The 12,594-nt window shown below is 47.6% G+C and overlaps 1 protein-coding gene across 6 annotated transcripts in view; it reads right to left on the bottom strand.

Moving 5' to 3' along the window:
• LOC144734004 (uncharacterized) overlaps positions 1-12,594 on the bottom strand; it is a 45,121-nt gene that overhangs the window by 20,183 nt on the left and 12,344 nt on the right. For 5 of the 6 annotated variants that reach the window (XM_078616035.1, XM_078616038.1, XM_078616037.1 and 2 more), the window contains exons 6-9: positions 11,258-11,731; positions 4,725-4,925; positions 2,808-3,206; positions 1,331-1,456 (exon numbers count right to left, since the gene is read on the bottom strand). In XM_078616035.1, the coding sequence (XP_078472161.1) occupies positions 1,331-1,456; positions 2,808-3,206; positions 4,725-4,925; positions 11,258-11,731 (1,200 nt within the window). The remainder of the gene's footprint in view (positions 1-1,330; positions 1,457-2,807; positions 3,207-4,724; positions 4,926-11,257; positions 11,732-12,594) is intronic. The other variant, XM_078616034.1, reaches the window with a different exon arrangement.

Below are 12,594 nucleotides of genomic sequence, written 5' to 3' on the forward strand. Positions count from 1 at the left end.
AAGATGCTGTCCGTCGTCGGCATACTTGAACGATGTTAGGTTGTTGATGGCAATTTTGTCGTATCGCTATCGCCATCGTAAAATCGAAATATCGTAAGTCGGACCATCGTAACTCGGGGACTACCTGTATTTGTAGGAGGGCAATGTATTGGAGCCAGCTATCAAAACTCTGCATTTGAGCCTCAGCAGAAAGAGTCTCTCACTTGCTACCAGATTTATTGCCATCACTGCCCAACAACAACAACCACCATTCGCCACAAAGTGCCGGTGACGTCAACCCCGACGCTTGTGCCAGGCTGTGTGCACGTTAAGGCCACGTGAAGTGTCGAACTCCCGCTGGTAGGTCACGGGACAGACCCAGGTGCCGTGGGTCGACTGACTAAGAGGACTGGCCGATGCACCACCTGTGCCCCACAAGTTTAGCTGGATATTTTTCCCGTGGCTTTCTGGTAATTAATTGAAGCTGGAGGGGTTACCAGCCCCTCGCACCCATCCAGAGCCCCCATCAATGCCCACACACACAAAAAAAATCCCCATTGTTAAAAAGCAGTAACTTTAGCTAATCCTATCTCAATAAATTACCAAATGTGTCAACCGCATCGGCTTTGGAGAGAGTTCCTCGCCCCCCAATCACATCCGCAGCCTCGTGCCCTCACGTAAATCCTGGATCCCCCCCCTCCTAATCGCCGATTATGGGCGACGCGGATTTGGCGGTGACACAGCCGCACAATAGCCGGCTCTTGTTAAAATTGCACAGAGGATGTGTAACCTTGGCGAGGAGCAAAAGGAATGGCTTTGTTTGGCATCGCCCACGGATGAAGGGTCGATTCATGACAAAATACCGATGGCATTTGGACGAGCTTTAGATTTACAAAGTGCGCGTGCACACTTTCCTTACGCCCATTCAATAACAGATTTACAACTTGTGACAACATTGGATTTTTGTTTGAGCTACAAATAAACAACATCTCAAGCTTGTCGCCATTAGAGGGTGCTCAAGAAAGCGCCTCCCCCAAAAAGGTGGTTTTGGCCTACTCTTCCACACTGGCCAGACATCTAGGCACAGGTGGTAAAAATACCCACATTATACCCCACCACACGCAACCTGCCAATTCACCATGTTGTACCCATTCGTAATACTGGGCAGACAGAAGCGGTGAGGATTTAAGAAACGTGCCCAGATTTTAACCGCCTCGCCGGAAGACGGAATCAAACCGGCGACCTCTGGAAGGCAAGTCCAGCGTGATGACCATCAGCATCCCTGTGAAAAAGGTGCGCGCTGGCCGTTATTCTAGCTACGTGCCAGCGACAGGGTCCCAACTGCGCTTACCTTAACGGTGCTCAGGTCCATGGGGTGCTTGATAATGTCGTGGTAGTCGTGAAGACCGAGGGACTCAGCGTCGACCGGCTTGTAAAAGGGCCACGCGTATGCCGCATGCTTTTTCGCAAGCATTTCCTGCAGAGCAAAACACGGTCCACAGGGAATATCGACCGTCACGAACCTCGTGCCATGCATTCCACTGTGGTAACGTTGGGTCAATGAGATTCTGTATCCAAGCGGATCCGGTTACAGATATCCTACCGACTTCGAATGATCCCTCTTAATGATTAGAATGTTGTTCGCGAATCAGACGAGCTATGTTCGATAAAGCATATCGGTCAAGTGTTCAAAGATTTAGCGAGTGCATTGAGATTGGTGGCAAACATGCAGATGCTTTTAAAGACAAAATGTTACTTTCCCCATTGTTTCCCCCCATTATTTGAGCGGGGTATTTATAAACGGACCACTCTGCATTTCAGCCAAGGAATGTTTAAAGCTCGGCAATCGTCCACGAAAAGCCAACCCCTGGCAATTTAGCGACTTAGGCTAAACCTTTTGCATGTAGGCGTGAAGCTCAACAACAATGGCCTACTGTGGAGAAAAATCTAATTGGAATAATAAAGACTGCGAAAGAGACGACTTTTTTGTCGTTAAAAACATGCGTCGTCGATGGATTAACTGGGAACAATGATGACCGTCGTGTAATTCACACTCGTGCTTGTTTAAAATGTGTTGCGTGTTAGTTGATCCCGATTTGTGTTATAGTACTAACAGAGACACTGCCACATTACTCTCTCAAAACTAAGTGCCTGTGACACTCAATGAGGCATGAAAGTAAAGAAAATTTTACTCCTAACCCACCCAGCCCCTAGGCCCATGAGGAATGTGGCTTGCTTGGTACCACCTGGGCTGAAATATACTCCTAATGTCCAAACGAGAAAATTGTCCACCACAGGCAGACAGAAACACCATATGTTTCCCATACACACTTCATATGCCATACTCCGTTGTGTGTTTCATATTAATGTGATTTTTTTTCCTCTCAAAAAACGATAATTTCCATCAAACGAAAAAGAGGCACCCTTCTTTAAACGAAATTTTTCTGCTAAAAAGATGATACCATGCTGACCTTGTTATCAGACATGTTTATGATCCAAACATAAAACAAAATTCAAGGAAATAATTGTTAGCATAAGCAGCCCCATGTGGTACCGTTAAATCATTTTTGGCCCAATGCCTCAAGGGAACCAACCGTGCACGTTAGAGATGCTCAGCCGGTACGCCTTCAAGAGGCTGATATCTCTTGGCCTACACCAGCCACTGCTCAGCGACGCAGTGCGGTCCTGGCATCAACCAAGCGGGTGTCCGACATGGGGGGTCATTTGAACATCGAGGTCGCGCAAAGGTGGCATCAACGTCGTTGACAGCAAGCGTGGTCAACGTCGGCCCAGCCCTTACTGCCCTACACGCACCCCCCTTCTCCCACCTTGACGATGGAGCTGCAGTGCTTGAGCTGTTCCGACATCTGCCGCACGCGTCTGCCGGGCCCCGGCTGCTGCGGCGTCTGCTGCGGCGTCGCGTTGGCGGGGGAGGCCACCGTCGCTGTTGGCGTGGTGGTGGTCATTGTCATGGTTTTCGTGGAAGCCGCCTGCTGCTGCTGCTGCTGCTGCACCGCAACCACCTGCTGGGGAGGAGGCGGCTGCGGCTGTGGCTGCTGCTGCTGCACCTGTTGCGAGTCGGGGAGGTCTTTGGGCAGCGTCTTGGCGGGGCGCGCGCTCTCGCGTCGAGCCAGCACCCTGGGCGGCGTGGGCTCTTCGCTGTCTGCCAGTGCCAAGGGCACCGGCGTGGTGGTGTCTGCTTTCCTCTTGACGCCTTTGCGCTGCGCCTGCCCAATTGGTACCACGGGGCGAAAGCGAGATCGTTAAGGGAAAGGCGACACGCTTAACAACAGGGCTCTTATGCTGTGGGAGCTGCGGTGCTGTAAATTGGTTAACACGCTGGACTTGTAATCCAAAGATCGCCGGTTCAATTTAATCTCTCCGGAGGGGCAGATGAAACGATGGGGCAGCTCTCTTAAATATCCCTCTGCCCCTGTCCACCCAGCAGCAGCAGTATATATGGGTTCAACAAGATCAGCCGATCTGAAGGTCGCACGTGGTGAGGTAAAGTGTGGGTGCTCCACGTTTTCCAGGATGCCTGGCTGGCGTGGAAGAGTAGGCTGAAGGCCCTCTGATCGGGCTCTCGAGAGCTCGGAGCCTTCCTCCAGCAATGATGTGAGCAAGTAATTAAAAGAGGACGTGGAACACCGAGCGCCATGTGAAAAACAAGCGTTAAAAGCGAGCTTGAAATGAGAGATACAGGTTTAACAGGTTATGCAATGTTTGACAGTGAACACGTTCATATGCAAAGTTGTCTGACTGCACTCTGGACACAACTTATGTGATGAACAAACCTTCCTCTAAGTCAGACGTAATGATAACATGTGCCAGGGTCTCCTCAATACCAACAGCGAGTCATCGTTTGCCTATTTCATTGAGATATTAATCTGGCCTCAAGTGTTATGGCATGTCATTTATATCGGGAGTCTGTATAGTGTTAGGGGCACCTGCGAGACAAGCAAAACACACACAAAACAGGGGGAGAATAAAGCAGTTTTTTTGGTTTCAATAATCACGATTCCGGATTACAGGCCCAAAAAAATTACAAACGCCCAGCACCAAACAGCACGACTAAAGATGTAAAACATAAGAATGAAAGCGTGTCGTAAATTGAGCAAGGTTATCAGAACTTGGTAAAAGACATTTAGAGGGAACTCCAAATTCACAGTGATTTCCAAGACTGAATTTCCTCATTTCTTCTGATTTGTGCACAGCCAAGCACTACACAGTTACAATTAGAATGTTGCATATCACCTACCTATATGGAGGGAATTATTCCAGGCTCTTAGGAGCAGCCAAGGAGAATGAGCGACCACCCACCAGGGAAGAGTTTGGATGAGGGTGAGATTACAGTCCAAGAAACACTTCTCTAATTGAGTCGCAACTCCGACAAACTGAGGGCCACAGCAGAGGTCGCAAACGGGTTTTGATTCCTTACCCGTACCCGGCCGCACCAGGGTCGCAAATGGGTACCCGTACCCGGCCGGGTACGGGTACCCGTTCCATACCCTACCCGAAATGAGTGACAAACGGTGACTCACCAGTGACTCACGGCCTACCTGTACCCGGCCGCACCAGGGTCGCAAACGGCTACCCGTACCCAGCCGGGTACGGGTAGCCGGGTATCGGGTAGGGTACGGGTATCGGGTACCCGCTTGCGACCTCTGGGCTACAGTCGGCAAGTACAACATAATCACGGCATCGCAGGGGCCCAAGAGGGGGGGGGGGGGGGCAAGCCGCCTCACCTTGGACGCTGGCGGTGTGGCGACAGACAGCACCGGCTGCGGCAAGGCTTGGATGTTGAGCGGCGTGAGCGACACCATGGGCTGCGACATGAGCTGCGTCTGCGAGGTCGGCTGACTGGACACGGCGCTCGCCACCACGGCACTGCCCACGCCGGCAGGCACACTGGGGCCCCTCGGTCCGGCCGGCTGGTGCTGCTGCTGCTAGCGCCGCGTACACGCAGGATGGAGCCGCGAGCAACGGTTACGAGCGCGCCACCGCTTCGCGCGATCGGTTATCAGCTCTCGTCTCGCTCACGTAACGCAGCGGTACGCCGGACTATAGGTGTGGTGAGTGACCAGACTCCTGAAACAACCCTGAAATGCAACTGTTATCTCCTTCTGTTAATGTTTAAAAATGGTATTTGTGCAGTTTGCCTGTCTGGAAAGCCTCATTCTCAATACACTTATTGTCAGTAAAGTCCTGCATTGGGATCTTTATCCAATTCCTTTTCAAGGCGTCTTATGCATGTGGGAGGGATCTGGAATGCCCAGACTACACCGGCGTTCATTTCAAAGCGTTCAGACGTCTCAATACACACCTCCGATTCGCATGTGGCTAGGTACGGTGTGACAGAAGTTCCACATACATACATGTAATACACAAATTCATTCTTGTAATGCTCTCCTCTGTAAGGCACGGAGGAGCCATACATTTCATAATATTCAATCAGCTGCTGAGAAATCATATGGTCGTTAAAATCAGTGGGGTTATCGATAAATGGGTCACCCTGCACCCTGTGATGGGAAAACTCTCAAGGTCAGCACCGACAGGTCCATAAACCCATTAGTGCCGAGTTACAGGTTAGTGCCACCACAGCCGACAAACATTTTAGTCACCCAAGACATCATCATCATGATCATCATCATGATCATCATCAGCCATAGGAAATCCACTGCTGGATGAATGTCTCCCCAAGCCAGCGCAGTCTCTCTCGATCCCGGGATGTAATAATCCACCTAGTACCTGCACATGAACGGGTTTATCGCTCCATCTCCTCGGTGGATCTCCTCTTCGACACGTCCCATTACGAAACCCCAGAAATCAGTTGTTTAATTAAAAGATAAAGGCATTTAAAAACATGTATTTCTTTCAGTAAGGTGTCCTGAATACTGTGACTGCCACTAGCAAAACACCCGGTAACTCTACACCATATAGACCTTAATCCTAATGTCATATCTTATGCCGAACGTTACACATGCATTAGGTTATTACAGCACAACAAATGTTCGGCATAAAAACAAATGTCTGTACGTATGTTGAAGTTGTTTCGCACCGTATGTAGCCAACCGTGCTAAACGGTGGTACGGAAAGCTGTCTTTAAATCTGCAGCTGATGAGAATCACTCAATGAATGACACGATTTAAATCCTCCCAAAATTATGTTTCGAGTGCTCATGATGTTAGGGGAAACCCCCCCCTTCCCCCGTGCATTTGTCAACCTGATCATTCCAAATTAAAAAAAATTGGCCACGTGTCCAAAGTATTGCGGTGAGAAGCATGAACATTAAAAAACACACGGAACACTTGGTGCTGGCAAGCAACGCACTTATTATTACCACAAGCAGAGATGTTTAGCATCCAGCTAATGGGACACCTAGCTCAGTTGTGATACAAATGTTCTCTGTGTAGAGGGAAGGGAACACGGAAATAAGGGCGTGGGCCATGTTATTAACCCCACCAAGCAAACCTGATCCTCCATAAGATGCACCACCCAAGTTTAATCGTTATATTTTCTTTAAAACAGAGTTGCCGAACAAAGGTCCAGACGGCCAAAACATCGAGCAGTCAGCAACAATCAACACAATCAAACTTTCAACAGATCAATAGTTAACAAGTTTCTTGCATTGGGCAAGGTAATACGAGCTTGAGAAAGATTAACTATGGGAGGGAATTCCAAAGTGGAGCAAGTGCTTAGGAAGAAGCAGAAATAGGTACTGTGACTTACAGTTTGGCGAGTGGGTGGTGGGTGGTTGAGTGTGTTGTTGTGACGTGTAGTGGTTAAACAACACAATGAGGGCGAGACAAAACGGTCGGTCTGGTATACAGTCCTCAACATGGGTGTAGGAATCAATGAGTGGAGTTGATGGGAACAGTAGCCATGGCAGTAATGATAGAAGAGTGATACGTTATCGATATACGATGTAATAAAGTCAATGTCGGACCTAGTTGTAGCGTTACGACAAATGATTGTCTTGCAACTGAATATATTACAGCTAACAAGTCTATTCGATCTCCGAATTTCAAAAAAGCAAAACATTAATCAGCCTCTTGGATTTCCATACCAATATTGACGTGCAACAGAATTTGTTTAAACAAGCAAACGCTGGGCCAGTTTCAACCTTCCAGGTCTAATCAGCCGAGTCAGGTTTATTATTGGCAAGAGCACGGCGAATCAAATCCGAGAGCCCGTAGACCATTATCGAAAATTTATAAAAAACAAAGACATAAGGCATGGAAGATTTTAAATACTTTTATCGGCCAGGGTAAGAGTGTTTCGTTCTGGGAGAACTATTCGAGGCATGCGTAGTAAAAACATAACCCAAAAGTAACCAGTCCCAGCTTGAGTCATAACAGTATAATGCACATTTGTCATGACAGTGCTTTTAAAAAAAACAGCTAAACAGGAAGGGCAAGACTGGCAGAAGCTAATACATTACATCACTATTATTATCAGTCAGAACCACTTAATGTAATATTAAACTTCCCAAACATCAGTGTTATTGCAGAGTGAAAACCCCAATGCCAAGTTCAGATTGCTTATCAGCACATGCGCTTGCCGATTTGTGATATACCATTGTCAGAGATGCGTTAAACAAGCACTGGTCATCACTTACTTGCTCACACTTACAAGACCTGTTTCCTTACACGCGATCCAAGAGCTTAGCAATTGAGTCACTCTGAAATATTCCCTGAAAGCAGAATATCATGGTGACGAGTCATCACCCCAAAGAGTGTAGAAGTGGCTCATGGAAGTCCTGCAGCAGCTGACTCACTTCTTCTCTATGCTTGACGTAGGTGACATGTCAAGAAAATATCCAATAAACCTGTGACTCATGCGGTTATTACGCCAGCGCTCCATACTACTGATGAACAGAGAACAGTCCGTGGGACCGAACCCACACATCAATTATGAATCAGAACTGTGGCTACAGAAACTGAGTAACAAAACACTTATTCGATGACCAATACTGTAATGTATCTACAATAATAATTTACGATGAATCTAAAACTAAAACATTTTTTTTCGATTTAAAGCTTTCGTGACTGCTGGGATTCATATTATTGATTCTTTCGGTAAAGTCACGTAGAAGGTCCGTGGTGCTGACGTTAAGAAAAATACGCCACTGTTTTTCAAATTTTCTTGCTGTGGTTTTCACATCTGATGATGATTGCTTGTGTTGCAATCGAAACGTCGTGATAATTTAATTGGTTCAATATTTTATTATTTCCCTTCTACGTGACTTTACCGAAAGAACCAATAATATAAAAAAATGTATTTACCAGGTTCGGCCCCCTGAGCTATGTAGCTCTTTTTCAGAAGTCACCTGGCCACAAATGTTCGCTCAATGAAATGGCTCATCATGTTGAAATGTATAGAAGGCAAATACTCGAAAACGCATGTTTCTAAATGTAAAAGAAATAAACGGAGGACCCAGAGAGAAATCCACGTCACCTGGGGGAGAACGTGCAAACTCCCAATATATACTCTTTGGTTCTTTCGGTAAAAGTCACGTAGATAGAAAATTTATAAATCACGACGTTTCGATCGCAACGCAATCAACCGTCATCAGGTGAAACAAACACGGCAGGAAAACTACTGACGTAGGATAGAAAGAGCTGCTGCAACAAGAGTTTATACAGGTAGTCCCCGACTTACAATGGAGATGTGTTACGACGACCCCATCGTAAGTCGAAAATATCGTAAGTCGAAAATGGCCTAGCCAAACCCAGGAGTCTTAAAGAATGGTGATAATTTAGCAAAACAGCAATTTACAGTACCGTACTGTATAAACTATATACTGTATGTATTTATTAATTACAATACTGTATTGCACAGTAAAATGTAAAGTAAAAAATCCAAGGTAAATTCTTAGCCTACCTATATGAACTGCAATTTCATTGAAAGTTTGTTCAGAAAACACTCCTATCTGCTATCAAAACTTTTAACATGCATTAAACACCGAGACAACTTAACTCCGTCGACCGCTGGTGAGAGTGAGAGGCATCGCCACGCAAGGCGGGAGATGCGTACAGTACATCCAGGCAGCGTCCCAACATACAGTATCGTACCTCGTACGCTGCTGCGTTTGCCTGCCGCGCGAAATGTAAAATATTTTACAATTTTGTCATATCGCTATCGCCATCGTAAGATCGAAATATCGTAAGTCGGACCACCGTAAGTCGGGGACTACCTGTATAGGATTTTGGTCGGCCCAACCCAAGGGTAAGTGGGCGGAGCTAGAGAAGGAATTTGAACGTAAATGTGAAAGATTGGCATGTCAATGTGAGACGGCCCAGCAACCGGAGGTGTCCCAATATATAGGCAGAGTCGGGATCGAACCCACCTCCTCCTGCATACCAGGCGAGGTAGTTTACATCTTGCCACCGTGGCACCCCAATCCCAAATGAAGGCTTTCCCACACCAATCATGGGGGGCTGTTTGATAAAAATTCTCCATGCTGGTCAATGCAGGAATGTGTTTGAAGCTTATTATATTTAACCTGGTGAGAACTCAAGAGACCAGGATAGTCCAAGTCGCAATTGTGACTTGCTACACTAGAATTATAAAAAGAAAACAAACAAAACAAAGGAGAACTGAGCGAGATAGAAACAGTTTGGATATCACTCGCCTCTGTTGTTAGCCGTGGCTGGGAATCGAACTCATGTCGCCAAGTTCCCAGCAGTGTGCTAACCACTGCGCCACTGCTCCACCCCAACATCTCTACACTTTTATACGCGATGAAAGCATAAGACAACATATGGTTTGACAAAAGGCAAATACTACTCGGCTATGCACATTGAACTTCTTTCGCACCGTACATAGCCAACCATGCTAATCGGAGGTGTGGGGAAACTAAACGTACGCTGCCGCTCCAGTCCATCAATGTACTTACTGATGCACATGTGCATCCCCCCCTTCCCTTCACGGTGACCTGCAAGGACACTCGAAACCGCTAATAAGAACCCACCGCACAGCTTTTAAAATGCTTAATGGAAGGTGAATCCAGTGCGATGACCTCAACCCTTTCCGCATCTGAGAAGCCACCTGCCTTTCCTTCTTTCCATTGTAACAGAAAGCATGAAAGGACATCAAGGTTTGTGTGAGATTTTATAGTCTAACCGAAAAATCTTGGCTTTTGGTTCAGTCAAAAGCACAATAATCCACATGATGAAATGCGCCTTACAAATGTACATTATTATTTTATTACTGCTGCTGTGTCTATTTCACATGCCATGGCATCGTAGTGGTTACACTGTGCCTTACAATGAGGGTCTTCAGTTCGGTTCCGGGCTCGGCTGCCTTCCTGTGAAGGGGGTTTTTGTCCATTCTCTTTCCCCGTTCTCCTATGGGTTTCCTCTGGGTTCGCTAGTGTGTCTCCGAAGGTTGAAGCAGCATATAATGTAACTGGTATTGAACATCCCAAAGCGAAAAAAAAATCACTCCCATGGGATTACACAACAGCAACATCACCCTCTACTGTGAAACACCTCGCTAGACCCTCCTGGAAAATTATTGAGACTCGGTGAGGCTTTCTTGGATAAACAAGTGTCATGAAAATAATGGTTATGCATCTGTTATGTAATGCGCATACCATATAATTAACGTGAGAACACGCGTTGCCTCTCAATGCAATGCAACACTGCATCTGCCCAGCTACTGACAGTACAAAAGCGAGTATCAGGTTTCACACAGTAGTTGGTGGGACCTTTTTGGGACCACGACAAGCCCGTCACCCTCACCCTATTCGTATGGAGAACTCAAAAGTAAGTTATCTGCTTCTCAAATGAAGAGTTAATTATCCCTCCAGGACTTGAGTTTCTTACTAACTTTGTGATATTACTTAAAATATCATCTCGACAGTGTTGGAAAATGAATCACATTCTCTTGCAAATTATAACATGGATATATAATACACATACTAGGAGTGGTCAACACAAATGCACATGAAAAGCAGGACACGCACACATACAACAAACCTGTAAATACACATGGCTAATGTGTACACACAATATTAACAAATACACATGTGTACACACAGAAGCACAATCAATTTTAGACACACAGACACACACATAACTACCATGTAAACACACAGCTACCACACAGACACCTGTCACTCACACATACACAGCTACCCTGCCACAATAACAGCCGCCATCCGCCACGAAGTGGCGGCAAAGTCAAAACGGCGCTTGTGTCTGCACACACAGATACACACACAGAGCTAGCCGGACACACATACTCGGTTACACCACCCACACACAGCGCTAACCTGAACAGGCTGGAAGTTGGGATGAGTCTGTATCAGCGGGGCTGGATGCCTTATTGGTGGGACGCCTTGTCGGGGCGGCACAGGTTGCCGGGGTCCCGGAGCAGGCTGCCGGATCGGCGCGGCTTGCCGGATCGGCGCAGCCTGCCTTGGCGGGCCCGGTTGCCTCGGCGGCGCCGGTTGACGGGCCACCCCCGGGGCGGGCTGGCGCAGCGGCGCCGGTTGCCTCGGGGGCACCTGCTGCCGTGGCGGCGTGGCCGGCCTCAGCGGCGCGGGCTGCCGAGGAGGGGGCGCGACCTGCCGAGGAGGAGGAGGAGGGGGGGCGAGCGGCGGGGCGATCGCTTGCCGCGGCGTGGCCGGCTGCCGCGGAGGAGCCGGCTGCCGCGGAGGGGCGGGCTGGCGCGGCGGGGTGGCGGCCGGTGGGATGGCGGGGGTGGGGGGAGCGACGGGACGGGCCGGCGTCGAGCGCTGCACCACCTGCGGGAGGGACCGACACGCGACAACCATTACCGCCAACTCGCGACGGGGCAAGCTTGTGTCAAGAAAGTAAGGTACTTTGCGGAAGGGCCTTTGCTAGAGGGTCCCTCAGGAGAGTAATTTTGGCCTATGCTTCCACGCTAGCCAGATGTCTTGGAAGAGATGGGAGTGCCCACACGTTACCCCCCCCCACATGCCACCTGCCGACGAGTGGTAGAGGCGAGAGGATTCAAGAAACTCGCACATTCTTTCAAATGCCGTGCCGGGAGGTCGATCGAACCGGTGACCCCTAGATTGCAAATCCAGTTTTGGCGAAGGCAAATTAGCTTAACGTTGCACTGAAACTAGTACGTTGGAGGATGGAAGAGAAGATTTTTGGGGGAAAAAAAATTTTTTTGAAGGAGGGATGCCACAACCATGGGAACTGAAACAAAATAATATTCTACACACAAGAAACGTACGAACAAACCCCGACTATTCCATTACTGTTATTTTAAACGTTACAAGTTGAACCCATGAAAATATTTGTAAATTTTTTTGTCTTGTGCTTTGAGTAATTTAGCATGTAAAGGCACATTTCACGTCGACTTTCCTGACTGCAGGGATTCATATTATTGGCTCTTTCGGTAAAGTCACGTAGAACCAAGAATACAACAGCTTTATTTAAAATTTGTAAATGGCATACAGACTTTGTCAGAAGCCTCTTTCGGATAAACTGGGAGCACTGGTAATGTAAATTACTCGTATCTTCACCTGCATCTCACTTCGTTTTAGTGAAAAAAATATCCATGGCATTCTCAACCCACAGCAAACCTCAGTGTGTTAAAGAAATAATCTACCGCAGTTGGATAGTATGTTTATAT

The sequence above is a fragment of the Lampetra planeri genome, chromosome 49 (genome assembly GCF_965212315.1).
Source record: "Lampetra planeri chromosome 49, kcLamPlan1.2.h2, whole genome shotgun sequence".
Taxonomy (NCBI): Eukaryota; Metazoa; Chordata; class Hyperoartia; order Petromyzontiformes; family Petromyzontidae; genus Lampetra; species Lampetra planeri.